The sequence below is a fragment of the Aspergillus pseudotamarii genome (genome assembly GCF_009193445.1).
Source record: "Aspergillus pseudotamarii strain CBS 117625 unplaced genomic scaffold BDV38scaffold_13, whole genome shotgun sequence".
Classification (NCBI taxonomy): Eukaryota; Fungi; Ascomycota; class Eurotiomycetes; order Eurotiales; family Aspergillaceae; genus Aspergillus; species Aspergillus pseudotamarii.
The window spans coordinates 578,894-600,206 of NW_022475027.1; the positions used below are offsets into that span (position 1 = coordinate 578,894).

The 21,313-nt window shown below is 49.0% G+C and overlaps 9 protein-coding genes across 9 annotated transcripts; 4 read left to right on the forward strand and 5 right to left on the reverse strand.

Annotated features, from left to right (window-relative positions):
- Positions 1-336: 336 nt before the first annotated feature.
- On the reverse strand, positions 337-2,135 carry BDV38DRAFT_290845 (major facilitator superfamily domain-containing protein; the record flags this gene model as incomplete). Its single annotated transcript, XM_032061583.1, has 3 exons — positions 337-1,608; positions 1,659-1,929; positions 1,987-2,135. The coding sequence occupies 3 exons, from the start codon at positions 2,133-2,135 to the stop codon at positions 337-339; spliced, it is 1,692 nt and encodes a 563-aa protein (XP_031916182.1).
- Positions 2,136-3,708: 1,573 nt separating this feature from the next.
- Positions 3,709-5,718, forward strand: BDV38DRAFT_290846 (Aldehyde/histidinol dehydrogenase; the record flags this gene model as incomplete). The annotated part of the gene is made up of 4 exons (XM_032061584.1): positions 3,709-3,877; positions 3,935-4,645; positions 4,737-5,251; positions 5,634-5,718. Exons 1-4 carry the CDS (start codon positions 3,845-3,847, stop codon positions 5,716-5,718), a joined length of 1,344 nt encoding a protein of 447 aa, XP_031916183.1. The 5' UTR covers positions 3,709-3,844.
- A 3,004-nt stretch (positions 5,719-8,722) lies between these two features.
- On the forward strand, positions 8,723-9,897 carry BDV38DRAFT_280585 (serine/threonine protein kinase; the record flags this gene model as incomplete). Its single annotated transcript, XM_032059344.1, has 4 exons — positions 8,723-9,161; positions 9,222-9,317; positions 9,379-9,488; positions 9,559-9,897. 4 exons carry the CDS (start codon positions 8,723-8,725, stop codon positions 9,895-9,897), a joined length of 984 nt encoding a protein of 327 aa, XP_031916184.1.
- Positions 9,898-10,224: 327 nt separating this feature from the next.
- Positions 10,225-10,740, reverse strand: BDV38DRAFT_280586 (uncharacterized protein; the record flags this gene model as incomplete). Its single annotated transcript, XM_032059345.1, has 1 exon — positions 10,225-10,740. One exon carries the CDS (start codon positions 10,738-10,740, stop codon positions 10,225-10,227), a length of 516 nt encoding a protein of 171 aa, XP_031916185.1.
- A 946-nt stretch (positions 10,741-11,686) lies between these two features.
- Positions 11,687-13,578, reverse strand: gua1 (GMP synthase (glutamine-hydrolyzing)). The gene is made up of 2 exons (XM_032053978.1): positions 13,454-13,578; positions 11,687-13,351 (listed from the first exon to the last, which is right to left on the reverse strand). The coding sequence occupies exons 1-2, from the start codon at positions 13,516-13,518 to the stop codon at positions 11,791-11,793; spliced, it is 1,626 nt and encodes a 541-aa protein (XP_031916186.1). The 5' UTR covers positions 13,519-13,578; the 3' UTR covers positions 11,687-11,790.
- On the reverse strand, positions 13,579-16,392 carry BDV38DRAFT_241027 (arginine--tRNA ligase). Its single transcript, XM_032053979.1, has 4 exons — positions 15,905-16,392; positions 14,544-15,841; positions 14,074-14,487; positions 13,579-14,017 (listed from the first exon to the last, which is right to left on the reverse strand). The coding sequence occupies exons 1-4, from the start codon at positions 16,313-16,315 to the stop codon at positions 14,011-14,013; spliced, it is 2,130 nt and encodes a 709-aa protein (XP_031916187.1). The 5' UTR covers positions 16,316-16,392; the 3' UTR covers positions 13,579-14,010.
- Positions 16,393-16,605: 213 nt separating this feature from the next.
- BDV38DRAFT_36752 (phosphatidylinositol phosphate kinase family protein) lies at positions 16,606-18,053 on the forward strand. The gene is made up of 2 exons (XM_032063234.1): positions 16,606-16,971; positions 17,039-18,053. Exons 1-2 carry the CDS (start codon positions 16,699-16,701, stop codon positions 17,795-17,797), a joined length of 1,032 nt encoding a protein of 343 aa, XP_031916188.1. The 5' UTR covers positions 16,606-16,698; the 3' UTR covers positions 17,798-18,053.
- On the reverse strand, positions 18,053-19,416 carry BDV38DRAFT_36746 (cytochrome b5 reductase family protein). Its single transcript, XM_032063233.1, has 3 exons — positions 19,323-19,416; positions 19,165-19,262; positions 18,053-19,084 (listed from the first exon to the last, which is right to left on the reverse strand). Exons 1-3 carry the CDS (start codon positions 19,325-19,327, stop codon positions 18,309-18,311), a joined length of 879 nt encoding a protein of 292 aa, XP_031916189.1. The 5' UTR covers positions 19,328-19,416; the 3' UTR covers positions 18,053-18,308.
- A 623-nt stretch (positions 19,417-20,039) lies between these two features.
- On the forward strand, positions 20,040-21,155 carry BDV38DRAFT_36767 (GIG1 family protein). The gene is made up of 2 exons (XM_032063235.1): positions 20,040-20,225; positions 20,500-21,155. The coding sequence occupies exons 1-2, from the start codon at positions 20,108-20,110 to the stop codon at positions 21,069-21,071; spliced, it is 690 nt and encodes a 229-aa protein (XP_031916190.1). The 5' UTR covers positions 20,040-20,107; the 3' UTR covers positions 21,072-21,155.
- The last annotated feature ends 158 nt before the right edge of the window (positions 21,156-21,313 follow it).

Consider the following 21,313-nt stretch of genomic DNA (forward strand, 5'->3'; position numbering starts at 1 on the left):
TAATAGTTATTATATTGTATTATACTCTCCTTAGAAATTAACTTCTATTCTACAACTTATATAGTTATACAACTATAAAATCTCGAAGACACCTGTATAACATCCAATACTATAATGATAATACAGCGTTTAGCTTCCTTAGCCAGCTCATTAACGTTCGTGATATTGATTTAGTGTCCCTCCTATTTTCTCTCTCTTTGTTCTTTTTTTTTTTTTTCTTTCGTTCTGATATACTGGGTAAACTAGCCTAGCTCAATTGTTCTTACGACTACTTATCCCGCTGAACCGGCATACAAGAAACTTCAACCCAAACAGCAGACATCCCACCCTCCCCTCCTAAAAAAGCACTCTCCCCTTATTATCCCTCCCCTTAACCCTAACATCCTTAATCCCCATAACCCACACAATAGTCAAGGCCATAAAAGCGATGCCCGCAATCAACATATTCCGTTGACTGACCGCATACGCCCTCTCAATAGCCACACGAGTTGGCGAGCCGACCTCATAGCTCAACTGCACATACAACGAATCATTAATCTCCTTCCACTGCGATTTCATATCCTCCGGTAAGAACTCCCTCAGCTTCTGGGGTAAGGTGTTTGTCCAAATGGCTCCGGAGATACTGTTTCCAATCGCACCGCCGATACTACCCACCCAGCCCAGGAGAGCTAGCATCGATGCATAGTCGTTATGTTCGGATGCGGTAGTGACGGCTGTTTGCTCGAGGGCGATGATTGTCCCTGTCCCGAGGCCGATGAGGACCTCGCAGAGACATATGTATCCGATGCTATGGCCCGGGGATCGGAAGTAGATCATGAGGCCGATGGCGAGTAGGTAGACTGGGATTGCGCAGAGGAGGAGCCACTTGAAGCGGCCGGTCCAGCGGACGAGGAAGCCGACGCCGATGAGCCACAGTGGGGAGATTAGGTTGGAGATTGCCACTACGTAGCCTGCTTCTGTGAGGGAGACGTGGTATACGACTTGCAGGAAGGAGGTGAAGTAGCTGGCCCAGCAGTCGGCGGCGATGACGTAGGTCAGGTTCAGGAGACAGGTGAATGTCACGGTGCGTGACACGAGGAGGTGGTAAGGGACTAAGGGTTTTGAGGCGTAGAAGCGCTCGTAAGCGGCGAAGACTATGATCGTGACTCCGCCGATGACGATCATGCAGATAATATGCGTGGAATGCCATTTCTGGGGCTGGGAGCCTGCGAGTGCGAATGCCAGTAGGAAGAGGGAGAAGCCGGCGATGAGGAGGAGGATGCCGAGGATGTCAAATTCAATGATGTAGTGGCGGATACTCTGAGCTAAGGAACGTTCTTCGTGGACGGGCGTCAGTGTTTCCGTCTGTTGGGCTTTTCTTTTGGCGAGCTCCCAGATGATGATCAGTGGCACGGTGACCACGGGTAGGAGAATGGCAATAGTACCGTAGGCCCAGCGCCAGTTGAGTCCGTTGAAGGATGCCGAGAGCGGTGCTCCGGCGAAAGCCATGATAATGTATGGCGATGAGGTGAAGGCAAAGGCGAGGGCTCGATCCTGGGCCGTGGAGGTATCCGCAGTCAACACATCTAGGGAGAATATGAGGCCAGTAAGGCCTACAGTGATAAACGCCTTTAGCTGCAATTAGTACCATAGGGTCAAGCGGCATACAGGGCATTTACCTGTGCAACGCAATAGATGGTAATATTGTGGCAACATGCCATGACGATGAGGCCAATAATAGAAACGAGGAGCATGAGACTCAACGCAATGGTGCGGTCCCATAGATTGAGAAGCTTGGCAATTGGCATAGTGCATGCTGCGCTCATAATGCTAACCACGATTTGTATCACAGGGAGTAGCGAATGATTACTAAAATCGCTAGTGATGTATGGCGCTAGATTGCTTGTCAGGCTTCCATTTAGCGCTCGTACAAAATACATGAGCCACATGCTACAAGACGTCAGCACACTTGTCTCATAGCAGTCCATACCAAACGTGTGTACTCACCATATATACACTTGGATCAAAGTGCTTTTGGACCATGACTTGGTCACGGCTTCTGCGATACGCACACCATTTTGCTGTTCTGGTTCCGGGTCCTGAGGCCCTGTCGCAGTGGGGACCTCATTGGTTGAAGGTGTAACCTTTTCAAGCATCCTCGTGCGATGGATGGATTTTTGGCGATTGAAATCAAGTTCCCGGATAGCACTCAGCCGGCCAGAAGTGGCTTTAAATACTACTTTGATGGATACTGGGTAGAGTCCTTTATTTACGTAAGGATTATAAGATATGTAGAGATCAGGGAATTGAATGGTCTAGCGAGCAGGCTATGTAGAGTCTCATAGGCTACTGCGTTCACTAGTGAACACTTAGTATACCTGATATGATCAAGCATTTTATCTTTACTGGTCGAATGTAACTCAAATTGGTTTTGGGTTACATCGGGCCACTATAAGACCAACCAATTAAGTAATGGGCGTCCACTAGTGCACAGAGATTAGATTGATAATCTTATCTATCTTTTTCCACTTTGGATTTAGGCTACAAGGCCGAAGAAGATCAGGCCATCAGTCCAACAACCAGTCCAACCTTTCGTCCCTGATGATATCTTGAACACTACGTGACGAAGAGAATAACAGCATCATGCAACCACCCGAGTAGTGTCTCTATCCTTACAAACCGATATCTCCGTCACCGAAGTTGTCTGAATTGTTGAGTTACTCTAGTCAGGTTGTCTGCTTTCGGGTTACGAGCTCAAATGATTTGGCAATCATATTACGTACAGCAACCTGCATGTTACCAAATCCTTCCCTTTCACTCCGAAAGTCAAAGTATGCTAGCTTCTGCTCATGCCATGAAACTGCTATGTATGTCTCTCAATCCCTGCATGCTCTCGGAGCTAAATGTGGGCTGCCTCGGTTAGCAACCCATGTTAGGAAAGAGTCTGGCTCCAGCAAAGCGCCGACACCGCTTCTTTAATTTCATATGGCTAAACGGATAGTAGAATCTCATGCCCACAGATCAGGCACCACTATAGGCCTATCTAGAAGGCTTGATGACTAAGGCTATACCACGTAGGACCTTAGATGGACTTTGTATAATAGGGTTAGATAGTGGTATAAGCTTGGCACTTGACTAAGCATTTGCCAAAGTATTAATTGCAGTGAAGGTATAAAGGGAAAGCCGTGAGAGACCATCGACTCAGAAGAATATGATCTAAGATAGAACAACACATATGCCGTGAGCCACAGCTCTCATAGCAGCCTTTTGTCCAAGGCACGGACGTAGCTCCTAGGTCAGTCAACCATATTCCCATTGTCACTGGACATCAAAGCTTTTTGTTTCGTTAATCTTTCTACTGGGTGTATTTTAGGTCTGCACGCAGACCGTTGTTGCAAAAGAACGGATAGAGCTCCTGCACCTTGAGCGAGACATGCCAAAGCGCCTTATTTATGCACACTTGTTCGCGCGAAAATGTAGGTCGCGATGAATGAATTCCTTAAAATTAAGCAAAGTCGGAGTAAAAACACGATATGTATATTAACAGCATTGGGAAGTATATGGAAGAGATTGTAAGGCAGGATTATATATCCTTAGTATCTATTGTCTTTGAACCGGCGGGAGGATTATATAATATTACCGAAGGTCTAACTAACCAATAGTTATATCTTTAAATGATCCCCCGCACGATTGACCCGGCCTCGATTACTGGTACACTTGGAGCTGCCTCGGAAAGCTTCCTCGGTATTAACCAACCTACCCCACATCTCGGCCTTGGATTGCGGTCCGAGCGCTTCTTTTATTCGCATACAAGTTGCTTGAAGAAAGGCTAGAGGAATTCAGCTTGACCAAAACAGCCAACAACATGTCCTTCTCATCAGCTGCCGACTTCGATAGCGTAGGTGCACCCTTCTCTCCTGGGTTCCGCCTATTCAGCCCCTACTAACTGGTGAAGGCACTTGCAAGCGTCCGGGCATCATTTGCGCGCGGGAAGACCAAGGATAAAAATTGGCGTAAACGGCAATTGCAGCAGGCATGGTGGATGATCGAGGACAACAAAGAGCGCATGCAGGAGGCCCTTCACAAGGATCTCAACAAGCATTTGCAAGAGACAATGCCATTTGAGATAGCGGGCTGTCATGCTGATATCCTGTACAACCTGGAGCATCTCGATGAGTGGACACGAGACGAGAAACCGGAGCGGACCAACCCGCTCAACTTCCTGGGTGGTGCAACGGTTCGCAAGGAACCCAAGGGGGTAGCTTTGATCATTGGGGCATGGAACTTCCCCTTCACTCTCCTCTTGGGCCCCATGTTCGATGCCATCGCGGCGGGATGTGCTGTCATCGTGAAGCCATCGGATGTTGCTACTGCATGCCAGGATTTGTTGATGGAGATTATCCCGAAATATCTGGACACCGATGCCATCCGATGTATCTCGGCAGGAGCTAAGGAGATGGGCTACATTCTGGAGCACCGTTTCGACCATATCTTCTATACGGGATCTGCAGCCGTGGCCAAATTTATTACTGCTGCAGCAGCCAAGCACTTAACACCCGTCACGCTGGAGCTGGGAGGACAAGGCCCGGCCATCGTCTGTCCTTCGGCGGATATCAAACTCGCCGCCAAGCGAATTGCAGCAACCAAATTCATGAACGCCGGTCAGGTAAGGCCCTCACCATCCCCTTTTTTTGCTCATGTCTCCGTTTGGCTCTGTGTCTATTACAAAGGGAGCTAAGTGCGTCGATTTCAACTAGATCTGCCTGAACGTCAACCATGTCTTTGTCCATCCATCTGTGCGTCGCGAATTTGTCGATCATCTCATGCATTACTTCGACATATTTCTCGGTGGGGCCCCAGAGCTGTTACCAAAATATTACACACACATCATCAACGAACGCAATTTCGATCGTCTCGAGCGGCTGTTGCAGAATACATCCGGAAACGTTGTGTACAGCGGACAACGAAACAGGGATGATCTCTCATTCAGCCCCACGATCGTGACCGACATCGAAATCGGAGACAGTCTCCTCTCGGAGGAGCTCTTTGGGCCCATATTGCCTATCATCGACGCAGACCTCGACGCCGCGATATCTGTGATCAACAGCATGGATCATCCGCTGGCCATTTACGGGTTCAGCCAGTTGCAGAAGGACAAGGACCGAATCCTGGCCGAGACGTTGTCCGGTGGCGTGACGTTCAACGACTGCATGCTTCACGTAGCTGCAAAGGGTGCCCCGTTCGGCGGCGTTGGCAACTCCGGCATGGGCAAGTACCATGGGCCATATGGCTTCCTCGAATTCACACACCTGCGCACGCACATTGATCCTCCCACGTGGATGGAGAAGCTTATGGGCGCACGCTATCCCCCATACACGTCCGACAAACTCCGCAAGCTCTACCGGCCTGCCAAGGCACCTTTCGATCGCCAGGGGAACAAAGTGCGCCGGACATGGAGCTGGCTGTATGTACTTGCCTTTGTCGTTGCCGGCTCAGTGGCGGCACGGACAGGGCTCTTCACTACGTTAGTGAACTCTGGCTTATTGGCGCGCTAGGAATCGATCTCGAATCTAGTCAGCATGAGTGAACCTGCGCCTGGATACGGTTCACCTGTTTATGGTCTTTCTGCAGATTGTTCTTTGTATGACATATAGGATATGCTGGTCTATATCTGTAATGGCTATGTCTTTATTCAATTCAATCCCATCACTCATTATCCTGGTTGGTAAAAGATTCTAGATGCTGTTCCTCGTTCATACTGCATGTTCTGTGAAAATGTAAACTATCGCTCTCCGTTCATTCAGCTTCATCTTTTATGAAATAGCTAAATAGCTGGCTGATTTAAATAAAACTTCCAAATCCTGCTGTCCAAATACTACACAGTAGGGAAGTTCCCATCGTCAAAAGCAGCCAAGGCTCTCTCAGACCTTATCCTATTCCATGTTGCATAATACATCGCCCTCATACTATGTACCAGAATAGCGCATCAAGACTGTATATAGTATCTGTATCTAACTCGAAATGCGAGCAAAGCATAGTTTAAGCAAGTGCCATAACTAGAAATCCACATGGGAAACAATATTCCCAAGGTCTATGAGCACTACACTCAGTCAGGGGTCCCACCAAGGGAACGAGCATATGCAAAACCGCGGTCCGCGGTCCGCGGGTCCATCGTACATCATACTAACCCCAAGCCAGAATACTGGATTATGCGAATTTTCATATCATACCTTCACTTCTGTGAATCATGTAGAGTGTAAAAGCAATATCAAATTGAATAGTCCACGACCAGTTTCCTGGGAACTCACTAATGACTTCAGTTTCTATAGAATATCAAAGTTGGCAGTAAATGCCATGAGTATAATTAAATGTAAATGTCATTCTAGTATGTTTACTGTAAACCAGCCCAGTCCCAAGCTTTTGTGGTTTACTTTTTTTATCTGAGGAGGTGCGCAAGCTTCCATCCTCGCAGCGTTGCCCTCAAAATACCTCCTCATGATCTCTTTCTTATTTATCTTCTCTGATACAGTCGGAGGCAGAGCTTCGTCTTCGCCAAGCACCCGAAGCTTAGTAGGAAGACTATATACGGGCAAGCTCTGGGCAAGGTCACATCTCACACCATTCAAAGAAATATCTGCCATGGCCACTACTCGTGGTCTGATGATAACAGCAATCTGATTAGCGCAGGATGAATCCGGTACTGCGACGACTACATCCTCAGCCACGTATGGAAGTGCCGTTAACGCGGCTGCGACTTGTAAGCTGATACATGATAAGAGTAGACCTGGATGACTATTTACAGATTAACTTCACTTTCTAAGACTTTTGCCAAAGTCTTAAGGGAAAAGAAAACGGTCACACGTACAATCAGAAGAAGCTCGCCCATCGAAAATGAATTCGTCGCCTTCCATATGTGCGACATCTCCTGTCCGATAACACCCGTCTTTGTCGAACGCGGCCTGAGTCGCTGCTTTATTGCTCAGATACCTATGGCAGACAGCAAGGCTATTAGCACCCACATGAGAAGTGAAGGATGGGGAGAAATGAGAAGGTTAACTGACTCTTTCATCCTTCTGGGGCCCTTTATCAAGATTTTCCCCACGGTACCTTCGGAAAGCTTCATTTGCACATCGGGAAGCGGCCTGTCTATCGATGACTATTACACAGTCAGCGGTCCTGTAAGAAATAAATGGGAGGTGGAGGAATCAGATCCTTCCTGACATACGTTGTTAGTAGCACGCGGCAACATACTAATCACTCCTCCAACCTCTGTTACACCATATGCCACCACGATTGGTGCATGATAACTCAGTCCAAAACTCCAATAAGGTGACACTAGGCATCGCAGCAGTCAACCATATCTCCTGAATAGCCTGGAGGCCTTGAAGGAAAGGTTCAAGCTCCGCAGAGGGCAGTGTTTTGAGATAGTCCTCGTAGTAGTGCTTCAACTTTGACAAAACCGCAGGACCCCAAAGCACTTTAGTTACTCGCTGCTGTCGGATCAGCTCCCAGTACTCAGACGCTGGCGAGTCAGGCCTCAATAGCTCAATACTGTATCCAGCGAGAAGAGGTGGCAGCACGTTGATTAATCCACCAATTCAATGTACTGGGCGATCGCTCAGGTTGACCAGACGTTTCGATGCGGTGCATAATGGACCAGGATATAAGCAGCATCTGGGTAAGACCGCATCCTTGGGCGGGCCTATCGTCCCAGAGGTAAACATGATCAATCCTGACCGATCAGGTGGGAAACTGGGGGTATCATCAATATGCCAGTCGATATCGACATCACGCCAGTTCTGATCACCTCGTTCAAGAGAGATTACCTGTATAGGGTGGAGTGAAGCGGCTTGGCGGTATTCAAGGACTTCGATTGCTGCTTTTCTCTGGTCCTGTCCCACAAGAAGCAGACGACAGCGAGTTTGTTCAAGGAAGTGGTCAATTTCTTCTGGAAGAAGGGATGTGGATAGTTCTTTAGTCAGCCTTAGATTCATCCCTTACACACACACACACACACACACAGAGAGAGAGAGAGAAAACGAAGAAGAGGAAGATGGAAAGCTCACATAATGACATAATACCACCTCCAATAGAGAGTATAGCTCTTCTTGCTGGTGCAGCACACGTGTTTGTGGATTCATGTTTCCCTCAGGCTCCCATGAGAAATATCTGTTAAAATGTAGGAGCATGGACGATTCTTCGCTCCGCCAAAAACATATCCCAGGCAATATAGCTAGTTGATCAGCCTATCGCGGTCGAAACAGTTGTAAAGGAGACGACGAAGGACTTCTCGGCAGAGCTCCTATTAATCAAGATCCAGGATCCTGTATATACTTCAATTTACTAACTTGGTCTTCGATACCGCCACTCGTGACATCCTCCACACGTTAGTTACTGTGCTTGCTACTGGCCCTGATATCCCATTACAGAGTATTTCTCTTTAAATGGTTTTACTTAACGTGCGTAAAAAATTGTCTCCAGTTATTGGCACCTGTTGTATGCACATCGCACGCATTCTTAGGCCTACATCGAACGATATATAAAATCTACTCTTTCTAGGTATTTTGGCACATTTCTCAAGAAGTAGTAGTAATTTTCTATATATTTATAGAAGGGTCCCGGTATATCACATGCCTACCTAAAGGAGCTAGTCCGCGGAACTCTTGGCTCAAGCCAGGGATGGATTTATCGCTAGGGCTACACCCATTAGTCGATTCCACCCCAGTAGGACATCCTTGATATCATGTCAACTCCCCTCCGAGCCTTCTCACGAGGGTTGGAGCTCACTGGCAAGAGCAAACAAAAATACACTCTATTAGAACCACTACTCCAACGCAAAGACAAACCCTGCAATGTCTGGAGCGCAGCACGAGAAAACGACCCCACAGATCAGTTCATTATCAAACAGCCGGATAGCGACGATGGTCCCGAATGGCCTTATTTCACTAAAGAGATGGAAATGCAAGAGCTTTTCCGGAGATCACACTATATTCGGCGCATAGTCGATGTAATCCCATCATCGTTAGATCCTGAACCTCCATGTATGGTCCTGGAGGCTTTTGAGGAGTCTCTTTGGAGCGCACGATTGAGACGTCCTTTTTCATTGGGAGAGATTCGATCCGTTATGAGGTCTGTTGCTATTGGGTTGGGAATTATTCATTGTAAAAATCTTGTTCATACTGGTTCGTGGTCTAGACGTTATCTATCGATACTATGTGTGTATGTACTGACGCTTATGTTAGACCTGAAAATGGAGAATATCCTTGTCACTGGGTTTGATAACGACACGCCCGGCGATGGTGAGATTCTCGTGACGAAGATTGCTGATCTAGGAATGGGTGCGTTATCCCCGTTCGCGGCGTGATCTGGGTCCCGCACTATGGACTAACGGAGCCTTAGTTCGACCGCCGTCCCAAGGTCCCATTACCTCTATCACATATCGGAGCCCAGAAGTGTACTTCAACAAGCCTTGGACAACAGCAACAGATATATGGTCTTGGGGCATCGTGGTATATCCTCTACTCTCTCCATAGTCCCTCCATAGTACTCGCGGAAGTCAACACTAACCCATCTACCCAGTATCTTCACCTACTCCAGGCTCACGCTGACTTTAACAGCCCAGGCATGTTCGACTCCTTGAAGGTCGAAGGCTCTTTGGCTGACACGGAAGATGCCTTCCGAGCAGCCATGGCTCTTGAGTTTGGACTTCATTCGGTTGAGTATTACACCTCAGATTCTGTTAGTCGGGAGCTATTGCCGCCTAAGGATGAAACAAGGACTGAGCTGGACCACTGGATGACCAAGTTGTCGGATCTTAGTATACCTAAGAAGGATATTGAGGCTGTAAATGCGGCGCTCAATCCAGTCCCTGGCTTACGGCCGACTGCTATGGACCTTCTTGAATTCGGCTACATATAGAAGACAGTCATGCCGATGGCTTAGCGGTCGTCCAGTAGGGATTGTATATGCGCAGTCAACTTCAGACTGATTCTGCAGTTTCTTTTCAGTCCGTTTTAATACGATAAATATATATTTTGAAGAAGAGAGTGTGCTGCCCCATGTTAATATACATCGTCAAGTGAAGAATAGAAAACAACGAAGTCCCACTCAATCAACACCGGTAAGGAGAATAAATTATATGCATACAGAAGCAATCCAACACCACCTAATATACAAAAGTGCAAAGCTTAACGTTGACTCAGTCTGTCCACATCCAAATCCAACCTCAAGAAATAAAATCATCACTCATCCCAAAAACCCAACAACAGAACTAACCACCAACCACCCCACAACCAAAACCGACACCCTAGAAACCTCCCGCCCAGTTACAATCCCCGCCATACTTTCCCCCGTCTTCTCCACCGCACCCCCAGTACTTGTCCCCGTAGCCTTCCCCTTCCCAGTCTCCTTCCCAGTAGCAGTAGCAGATCCAGTCTCCTTCACCGAAATTCCAGTCCCAGTGGGAGTCCCAGTAGCACTAGCACTTGTATTCCCATGACACCAAACATCTCCCCAATCAACCTTGGCATCGTACAAACAGTCCGTCAGATCCTGGACAGACTGACCCATCGCGAGACAATATAGTGCGCAGTCGTGGTCGTAGGCGAAGACGGGGGCGTCGTGGCAACATTTTGAGAGGAGTTTGGTGTATTTGGCGTTGTTGGGGACTGCGCAGGCGGCATCTTGAACGGGGATTTCGTATTGGGTGGGTGTGTTGCAGGTTTGGGTGCTTTGTGCTGCTGTTGCTGTTGTAGTAGACATTGTGGGTTGGATTTATGTGGTGATGTGGTGATGTTGGTTAGGGTTTGGTTGGTCAGGAGGTGGTATATGTTTGAACGCTGGGTTTGTTGGTTGTGGGTTTGATCTGGGGTATTGAATTATATTAATATATAAGTTTTGATTCATAGAATGAGGTAGCAAAGGGGGTTATTGAGTGTTTTATATAGAAAATACTACTCGGCAGTTGACCATTAGTTGCCTGATATCTTGGGGGTAAAATTAAGGCACCGGACCGGCTAAAAATAGTCGGCCGGATCGTAGACGATGCAGTCCCATGTCGGTGGACCCCGGAAGGAATCTGAATTTTACCCCTGAAGATTAATTACTAATTTGTCCATTCAATGAACGATAGTCTTTCTATTCATACCATGTGGTAGTTCGGTGTAGTTGCGTTGAAACGTGGAGCTCATCTGATGCCAAGACTTCCTGGCGTGCCCTAATTCGGTCTATCTGACCGAGGATATCAGTTGGAATGGTGGGCATGACTCGTACCGAATTAGATGCAGTCAGAGTCATTGATCGGGTCGGTAATTATAATTTTTATGGTGGGTCATAGGAGAACGGCATTGTTTGCTCAAGAGGATGTGTTTTCAGTATCTGCACCATTTGAACACTTCAGCCAGAGTCAAGGGTCCACGTGCACTCATGGTACATCATCCCTGGGTGAAGCAAGACAGTCGAATGCCTTGATAAAGGCATCATAGCAGGGGTTCGATTAGGGATAGGACGATTGCGATTGTCCATGGTATGCATGTTCGTTTCTATATTTACCTTCCTCCCTCAAAAATGATCGTCCAAGAGGGATTTGCAGGTGCTTGCCCTGTACCATGTAATTACTCCTTGAATTGCTCGAGAATAATGAATACTACGAATAACATGATACGAGTTCCAAATATCCATCAAAGCACGTCTTCAAACATCTGTAAAACCGTTCTTGAACTAATAGTGTATATTTTTAAAATCTATCAAAAGGCTCCGTATAACATGCAGTAAGACATAACAACGTAACTTGTCTATTCATTCCAAATCCAATTACTCCAACTCAATGGTGCCCGGGGGCTTGCTGGTGTAGTCATAGGCGACACGGCACACGCCGGACACCTCGTTGACAATGCGGGTCGACACACGGGTGAGGAACTCGTGCTCAAAGGGAAAGGCGATAGCTGTCATAAAGTCGGTGGTCTGGACAGCACGGAGGAGAACAATGTTCTCATAGGTACGCTTGTCTCCCATGACACCGACAGCACGGCTGAGGTCCAAGGCGGCAAAAGCCTGGCCGATCTTGTCATACAGTCCGGCTTCCCGGATCATGCTGATGAAGATGTGGTCGGCCTTTCTGGCCATCTCGACACGCTCCGGGGTGATGTCACCCAAGATACGGATGGCGATACCAGGTCCAGGGAAGGGGTGCCTCATGACCATCTCGTGGGCGATGCCAAGCTGTCTTCCGAGGTCGCGGACCTCGTCCTTGAACAGCTCACGGAGGGGCTCGATCAACTTCAGACCCTGTCCCTCAGTCATGCGCTTGGGGAGACCACCGACGTTGTGGTGAGTCTTGATGGTGGCACTGGGACCCTTGAAGGAGATACTTTCAATCACATCAGGGTAGAGGGTGCCCTGCAAGAAAAATCCGATCTTGCCGGCAGTGTCGGAGTGAGCAGCAGCGTCCTCGATCTTCTTGGCTTCCTCCTCGAAGACATCGATGAACTTGTTACCAATGAACTTCCGCTTCTGCTCAGGATCGCTAATTCCCTTCAGACCTTCCATGAAGACCTTAGAGGCATCGGCCACAATCAGGTTGATACCGAGATGCTCAGCAAGAGTCTGCTTGACTTGCTCACACTCGTTCAGGCGCATGAAACCGGTATCGACGAGGACGGCATGGAAACGGTCACCGATGGCCTCCTTCATCAGCTTAGCAGCAACAGTGGAATCGACACCACCGCTGACAGCACCAAGAACCTGGCCGGTGGGGCCAACCAGCTTGCGGATTCTAGCAATCTCCTGGTCGACGAAACGAGCCATGGACCAGTTCTGTTTGCAGCCACAGATGTTGACGGCGAAGTTCTTCAGGAGCTTAGTACCATTCTGGGTGTGGGTAACCTCCGGGTGCAATTGGAGACCATAGATGGGCTTGGTCTCGTGGGCAATACCAGCGTACTCAGAATTGGGGGTAGTGGCAATCGTGTGGAAGCCTTCGGGGAGCTTGCCCAGCTTGTCGCCGTGGGACATCCAGACGTTAAACTCGTCTTCCAATCCATCGAAGAGGTGGTCGACGTGGCCGCCGACCTTCTTGGCCTTGAGCTGCGCCAGGCCGTACTCCCTCGAAGTGCCAGCAATGACATTGGTGTTGTCCAGGCGGTAAGCAATCTCTTGCAAGCCGTAGCAGACACCGAGGATGGGCACGCCTAGGTCAAAGTAGGCCGGGTCGACGTGAGGAGCACCCTCCTCGTATACCGAGTAGGGTCCTCCGGATAAGATAACACCAGCGGGCTTGAACTTGAGATCGGCCAGCTTCTGGGTGCAAGGAAGCATCTCCGAGTAGACATTGAGCTCACGGAGGCGGCGGGTGATCAGATGTGTGTACTGAGACCTGTATCAGAGCGAACACATGTGAATTAGCCGAGTTGCACGTTTTTTTCACATTTCGGATGGGCATCCCCGCTAAAAGGGATGCAAGACATAAGAGTCTTACCCAAAGTCCAGGGTCAAGATAGTATCGAAGGCATTGTGAGGCTCAAGTTCGGGAGTTTCGGCCATGATGGGCAAATGTGATTATCAAAGTGTATATCTGATCCCCAGAAAACAGTCGCTTTGACGGCCTCGAGGGAGGCCAAAAGATTCAGCAGAAATTTTTCCCAACGACGGTTTTTCATTGCCCTGAGTCACGCGGTCAGCCAATCACATGGCGTTCCTGTCCAAAAACGTCCCGCTTTATTCATCACGTGGTGTTACATGGAGGGGCAATGGGGCAGTATCTCTCGCCGCCCACCTCACCGCTCGGGGTTTCCCCGCATTGAGCGAATCACGGCCTGAGGCTGCCAACTGCGGAGGGTTTCAGATCGAATGCCCCAAAAATAACTGGTCTACAGAGTACGGCCGATCAAGATCTCAACAAAGCCCATTCATTAAAGTTCTTGGCCCAAATTCAATTGCTCTCCAATATAATGCTAAGAACGAGAAGGAAACAGATGCTGGTATTTATGAATCTACCGTAATCTACGGTCTTTATCATGATTTTTCTTTCGTTCCTCACATACTAAAGCAGATGTTAGCATACCATCGACAATTACTAATCAACTCCAGGAGACATACCGTGAAACGGGGCTGAGACCCAGTACCCTCATACCGTTGTGTAGGACCTGGCGAGCGGACTCGTACAGAGCCATACGAGCCTTCTTCAGCTCTGGCTCGCTGCCCACGACCTTGAGCACTTCGTAGCTGGAGCTCAGGCTGTGAGTCATCTTCCACAGGTATTGAAGGATGGTGGTTGGCTCCAGGGTGCGGGTGGTGTTCAGCAGGACGTCGGGCCACTGTGACAGCATACGGGCAAGGTCCGTGGCGTGGGTTTCAGTCAGGAGATCCAGGTTCGCGGAGCCCAACTCCTCAATGTTCAGCTCCGACTTGCGAATAATCGAACAGAGACGGGCGTGAGCATATTGCAGATAAGGACCGGTGTCACCCTCAAAGGAGGTCATAGCGTCCAGGTTGAAATCATAGCCATTGATACTGCCTCAATTAGTCAAGATTCAGAGAGTCAGTTCGGTGTACCAAAATTAACATACCGCTTGCCAGACATGTCCTGCACCATGACGGAGGTGATACCCAGGATATCGGCCGTCTCCTCGGGGTTCTCGACTTGCTGGTACTTCTCCTCGTTCTTCTTCATGACTTCGTGCATCTTGTCGCGAACGTCTCTCAGAATATCATCCAAGAACTTGACGGTACCCTTACGAGTGCTCATTCCGCGGACCATACCGAAGTTGACGTGCTGGCAACGGCTAGCCAGGTCCTTGTGGCCCATCAGTTCCGTGATCTTGAATAGCTGGGCCAGATGGAGATCCTGCTGCGCAGCAACGACGTAAATCATCTTGTCAAAATGGTAGGCCTCGTCACGCTCCGTAATCGCACCAATATCACGAGTGAGGTAGAGAGGAGTGCCGTCCTTACGGATAATGATAGCCTTTCCAAGCTTCTTGGCACCGTGCTTAGTGAAGTCAACAATGACGGCGCCCTCAGACTTCTCAGAGACGCCGGCCTTCTCCATGGTCTCGTAGGCAGCAGTCATGCTCTCATTCTTAATCTGAGACTCGCCAGAGTAGACATCAAAGTCAATGTTCAGACGGGCGTAGGTTTGACGGTACTTCTGGATACTGAGGTCACGGAAACGGCGCCAAAGAGCCAATGCCTCTTCATTACCGTCTTCCATGCTCTTGAAGTAGCGGCGAGCACTCTCGTCCTCACTGGCGTCCACGAGCTTCTGCAGTTCCTGTTCGAGTTCGGCGACATCCTCGTTCTTCTCCTTCTTGGCCTTGATCTGTTCCTTCAGCTCCTTGATGGGTCCCTCCTGCTGGGAGACGATGTTGTTGATCTTGACGTAAACATCAAACAGGTGGTTAATCGGGTCTTTGTTCAACGCCTCTTCACTACCGAACTGCTTGTAACCGTTGGCAAGCAGACCATACTGCTTACCCCAGTCACCAAGATAGTTCATCTTGATGACATCCCATCCCATAACGGTGTATAGGTTGGCCAGGAAACCTCCGATGATGGTACTACGCAAGTGACCGGCATGGAAAGGCTTAGCGATGTTGGGCGAGGAGAACTCGACAATCATCTTCTTCTGGCCCTTAGAAGGGTCCGAGGGATCACGCAGACCCTGGTTACCATTTGTACCGTAGGCGGCCTTCTCTTTCAAGATACGGCTCACAACAGTCTGGGTCAAGGGTTGCGGCTTGAAGAAGAACACCAAGTGGATGCCAACACAAGTAGGAGGGAGAACGAGGTCGGACTCGGGGAACTTCTTGGCGAGCTCTTCGCACAGCTCCTGGGGCTTCTTGCCCTTGATACCCAAGGCGGGGACCTATTGACGCGACACCCGTTAGCACCTCCGTCGTCTAGAAACGTATCAAGGAATATAGCGTACCGGCAGCAACAGATCACCCTTGTCCAATGTGCTACTCCATTGCAGACGAGTATAGATCTTCTCAGGGTCGATATCGGTAGCTGCACCCAGCTTCTCGGCGATATGCTCTCTGTAGATATCGATGGGGTTCAAGGAAGGGAAGGAGTTGGGGAACTTCGAGGTCTCAGTGGTGGACTGCAGCTTGAGCCCCTCCACGGCGACAGTAAGGTCTGCAGCAGATGCCATAGCTGCGACGGGGTTGTTCGTACTAAAACGTCGAGAAAGGAAGGGCGAGCGCCTGGGATTAAAATGCGAGAGAGGACGGGGACGACTGTATAAGGAAGAGCAATTATTTTGTGGACCGCAGGACTGCAGAGTCTGGAAAATGGCGCTGGAAAATCGCCGGGCCCCGCTAAACAGATACCGACCCATAAACGGAGGGGAAATTCAAGCGTTGGAGGGGAACTTTTTTTCCCTCTTTTTTTTTTTTTTTTTTTTTTTTTTTTTTTTTTTTTTTTTTTTTTTTTTTTTTTTTCTTGTCCACTCTTCGTTGACTCAATGCGGCAGTTCTGCTTGCGCCAGGGCGGTGAGTGAGTCACACCCTGTCAGCTCACGGGTGATCACCTGACTCAGCTACACCCTAACCCTATTTGGGTATACGCCGTCCCAATCTCCCCTTGACGTCACCATGCTGGAACGTCAACACCTGGTCTTGATCATGTTTTGACCATGCATCTCTTGACAATCTACATATATCAGGTGCCCACAATGCGCATACCTGCTTCCTTATTATTATATCCACTGCCGCCGTAACAATGGGTCGTCGTCGCCAGGTAGCCCTCGCCAAGAGTATACAATTTGCGCTCTTTCGTGATCCCAAAACCTTTCGCAAGACGTTGATTGGACGGATCATTGCCTTCTTCAGGGTATTCTACCTGAAGCTTCTTCGATACGAGCCAGATGTGTTCCGAAAGCTGCGGAATGAGATCTGGGAGATCTCAGAGGAGCAATATCGAGCCTGCTTCTTGAGTGGAGAAGACAAGGCGCTTCCTCTCCTGCCGATGGGAGATCTAGGCTTTTCAGGATCCGTATGCGCCATCAGCCCTTGCAAGACCTTCTTAGAAGGAATGGGTCCCAGTACTAACTCATACTTAGACATTCTTCAGCACCTCAAACTCCGCATTCCTCGTCAAGAGCCTCCCCCGACACTTCGAACATTCCTTCTTCCGCCATGACCTCTTCCAACCATACTATGAATACATAACCACTCACCCGGACTCCATCCTTGTCTGGATCACGGATTATATCTACGCAGCGTACACGTCACTGGGAACCCTCTTGAAAACAACCCCAGCGCACCACATCATCATGGAGAACATGCTATACGGGAAAGAGAAGGATCCAGCCGCCGAGAAGTGGGAGACCTACGACCTGAAACCAATTGACTATTTCTTTCCCGAGCGGGATCTAGTCCCCGATCCGCTCGTCAGCCAAGAAACCTTAAGTCGCCTGGCGGACGAGTTTCCAGATAAGATCCGGCTGACACAATCGGACTACGACGAGATGAAGCGGATGATAGAGGCCGACACGGCATTTCTTGCGTCGGCGAATGCAGTGGACTATTCTCTATTCCTGGTTCGCTTTCCGGCTTCCTCTAACCCCGATATCATTGGGAAAAAGAGTAAGTGGCGTATTGGGTTGGCGTCCACAGATGGGAAGTGGAAGTATCGTGCGGTGCTGTTGGATTTCTTCTGGGCCAAGCATAAGTTGCATGCGCAGGCGATGACAGGAGTCGTCCAGACGTTCAATGTCATTGGCCGTCAAGGGCCGATGACGATCACCACGACGGCTGATGAGTATCGGGAGAAGTTCCTGGCTTTGGTGGATTCCATCATGGAGGTTTATGAACCTTGAAGACACTTCTCCGATTGCTCAGATCCCTTGGTCTGCCTGCCCTGTGTAGGCATAATAAGTCATTGTTTAATACTTCAAGTTATTGTTTCAACCACAGGTCTGGTCCACGGTGCATGAATATACTTTCTAAAGGGATTAGGTAAGATTTTATAGGAGATCACACTACTATAATGGTCTCAGTCAATCAGATTGTATTTTTACATCGAGCCCATACAGGTGTATTGCAACGCTAAAACTCTGCAAACGAAACAGCCAAAAAAATATGTCAGATCATCGTTTCAAATTCTAGGTATCGTGCATATTTAAATGGTAGTGAAAACTGCTAGACTGAGCACTTCATCTAAATCTATCGTACCGACAGGGGAAGGGATTTTTTCCGGGTCCAACACCAACATAGCATGGAATATCTCGAACATGAGCATCCGCGCATCGACCCGATCTAACGTCGCAACGGGAAGACGTGCAGCTTTATCTAGGATATAAGCTATCAAGCACAAACCGGCGGGAATGCTTAGAAGCAGAACACCTGGTCCTCGAGCTTGCTGACAGGGCGAGCCTTGGTGTATCCAAGAGACTCGGTCGCCTTCTTCATGGCGCTGATCATGGGAGGAGGTCCACACAGCATGATCTTGATGTCATTGGCGGGAGCAGGGAGGCGCTCCTTGATCATATCAGGAGTAACGAATCCAACACCACCGGTCCAGCCTTCAGGGGGGTTGTTGAGCACATAGTAGACCCGGAAGCCATCATCCTCCTTGACCAGCTGCTCCAGTTCCTCCTTCAGCAGGATATCGTCAGGGTTGACGTTGGCAAAGATCAGGTCCACCTGGGTGGTGTCGTTACCACCGTTACGGGGGCGGTTGCGGATGATGGCCTTGATGATCTGCAGCATGGGGGTGATACCGGTTCCACCGGCGATCATACCAATGTGGCGGCACATGTTCGGGGTGTAGACCATGGCACCCTTGGGGCCGCGCACCTTCATGTTGTCGCCGATCTTCAGGGTGGTCAGGTACTTAGAGATGTTACCCTGCGGGTAGGCCTTGACGAGGAGATCGAAGTAACCAGCCTCATTGTCGGAGGAGATGGGGGTATAAGAGCGCACAACCTCCTTGGGCTGGCCTTCAATGGTAGCGGCGAGAGAGATGTGTTGACCGATGGGCAGACCCAGGATGTCGGTGGGGCGAGGCAGGGCAAAGCGATAGATGGCAACATTGTGAGAGATTTCATTCTTCTCCTTCAAGACGAAGTTCTGAAACTCGGTCGGGTTCAGGACCTTTCTGGCTTCTGATTCAGTCACGGAAGCGGTCAGCACAATCAGATGATGCGGATTGAGGTATCACCGAGGCTCTAGACGAAAGACATACTACCACTGCCACCGAGAAACTTCGCGCCGACCAAGACAGCGAAAATGGCGGTACCAACCACCAGGAGGGCGGAGGTCATGTTCTCCGAAGCAAAGGCACTGTGGATGGCAGCCAAATGTCAGTCATTGCGCGACAACCGCGGGGAAATAAACACAAACCTCATGTTGACAATTCCTCCAGCAATCCCAGGAAATGGAGAAAGTATGCGATATAAACGTCGAGAAGGGAAGACGGAGACGGAGAGTGTAAAGAGGGAGAAGAGGGAAAAGACGCGGAAGATAACAAAAAGAGCGGAAAGATTTAGGATGGGTCGCCGTACGGGGCCGTTACCGGCGAGGTACCCGAGGCAGGCACAATGGATCGGCAGATCTTCGTTTTCTTTGTTCGATGAGTACGGTAATTTTACGGTATTGTTGACTGATCGGTTGAACTTCTCACAGGGCAATCACGGGGGAGAACAAAGCAGTGCTGACACCGAGGGTTCGGACAGTCATGTGTGCGGGGATCTCTCATAGACTTCTACGGAGTCGTCGTAGACACTTAATTGCCTCAAGGAGACCATTCGCCATGTCCCAATGGCTTTTTCTGATTCGGAGGAGACGGTACTACGAAGTCGTGCTGAATGGGACTTCCGGTGTAAGATCCGTTGATGGTCTGATCTAAACATATACACACATAGTACTCAGTACATCCAGTCATACGAGTCCACCCCATCGTGCCAGAACCAATCCGAGTCGACATTTCCAGTCCGGCTTTTGCTTTTCTGGGGTAAAGATTCCCGATGCCCATATGACTATGTAATCCATTGTATGCCTCAGGTACCTTCGAATGGAGACTTTTACTCCTCTTACCCTTCCCGATCCAGAATTCCGATCCGTCCTCCAATTTTCTTTTTGAGTTCCATAGAGACTCGTATCTCAGTAAATACTAAATTCTTATAACCATGACCCGCGAAGAGGCACCACCAGCCTTTAACCTCACCGACGTCGATCGTCAGGTCCTCGCTCAGACTGACGAGGAATTTGTCCTTCATGACTGGGAAGGTCTCAAAGCGATCATCGGTATGTCCTAATCTTTGATCTTTCTCTACAAATTATGAAAATAAACTTGAAAAATGAAAAATAAAAATGAAAAATAAAAATAAAAAAATAAAAAAATAAATAAAAAAATCCCCCTCTATCAATCAAACTTCCCCTCACTCCATATCTCCATTTTCCTCCTCATAACTCCGCACTCCTAACGTTTCCCACACCATCACGCACTTTAATTATTATTCCCCCCCCCCCCCCCCCCCCCCCCCCCCATACAGAGTCCTACTACTCACCACCAAATCAGCCCGGAATGATCTCGGAATTCTCAAGCGGAAACCCTCCGATCTCAAACGCTACCTCGCCTGGACAGCCGACATCAAAGCCCAATATGGCACAATCACAAACTACATCTGTCAACGTCGTTTAGGCTGGCACCTCCCGGACCCTGACACCAGCACTACTACCACCGGTGCCACAACAGACAGTGGGGCGGTCTTCCCCTTCAAGAACCCGATCCCCTTTGCCGATCCCGCCGACTACAAGATTCTCCGCAATGACTGGCCCTACGGCGTCACCCCGGACATCAACCACCTTGTCGTGTGGCTGCGGACTCCTGTTCCCGTGAAACCGGAAAATGGCGACGTGACCGATGAGTCCCGGGCGCTGATTGAGGATTTCGTGCAGCGCACGTTTGTGGGGCGGCTTGCACAGGAGGGGAAATCGAAGTTTGCGGATCCGAAGGAACATGTCCTATGGTTTAAGAATTGGACTGCGTTGCAGAGTGTGCGTAGCTTGGAGCATATGCATGTTCTTGTGAGGGGTGTTCCGGAGCATATCTTGCGCGAGTGGACGGGAGAGGAACCTTTGAAGAATTAGGGTTTCTCTTCAACTGCTGGATTCTACTAGTAGAGATTAGATGTTAGATGTGGATTTGGATTTTACATCGAGAGATTAATAGATGCGTTGCAACATGTGTACTGAAGTTATCAAGACTATTGTGTCTTTTACTCCTGTGTAGTTTATGTGGTGGTGGGAGAGTGGACGTGCCAATAGTCATGGTTAGGTGGGAATATATATTTTAACTTAATGATACGAGGCACACCCAACCTGACCTCCTG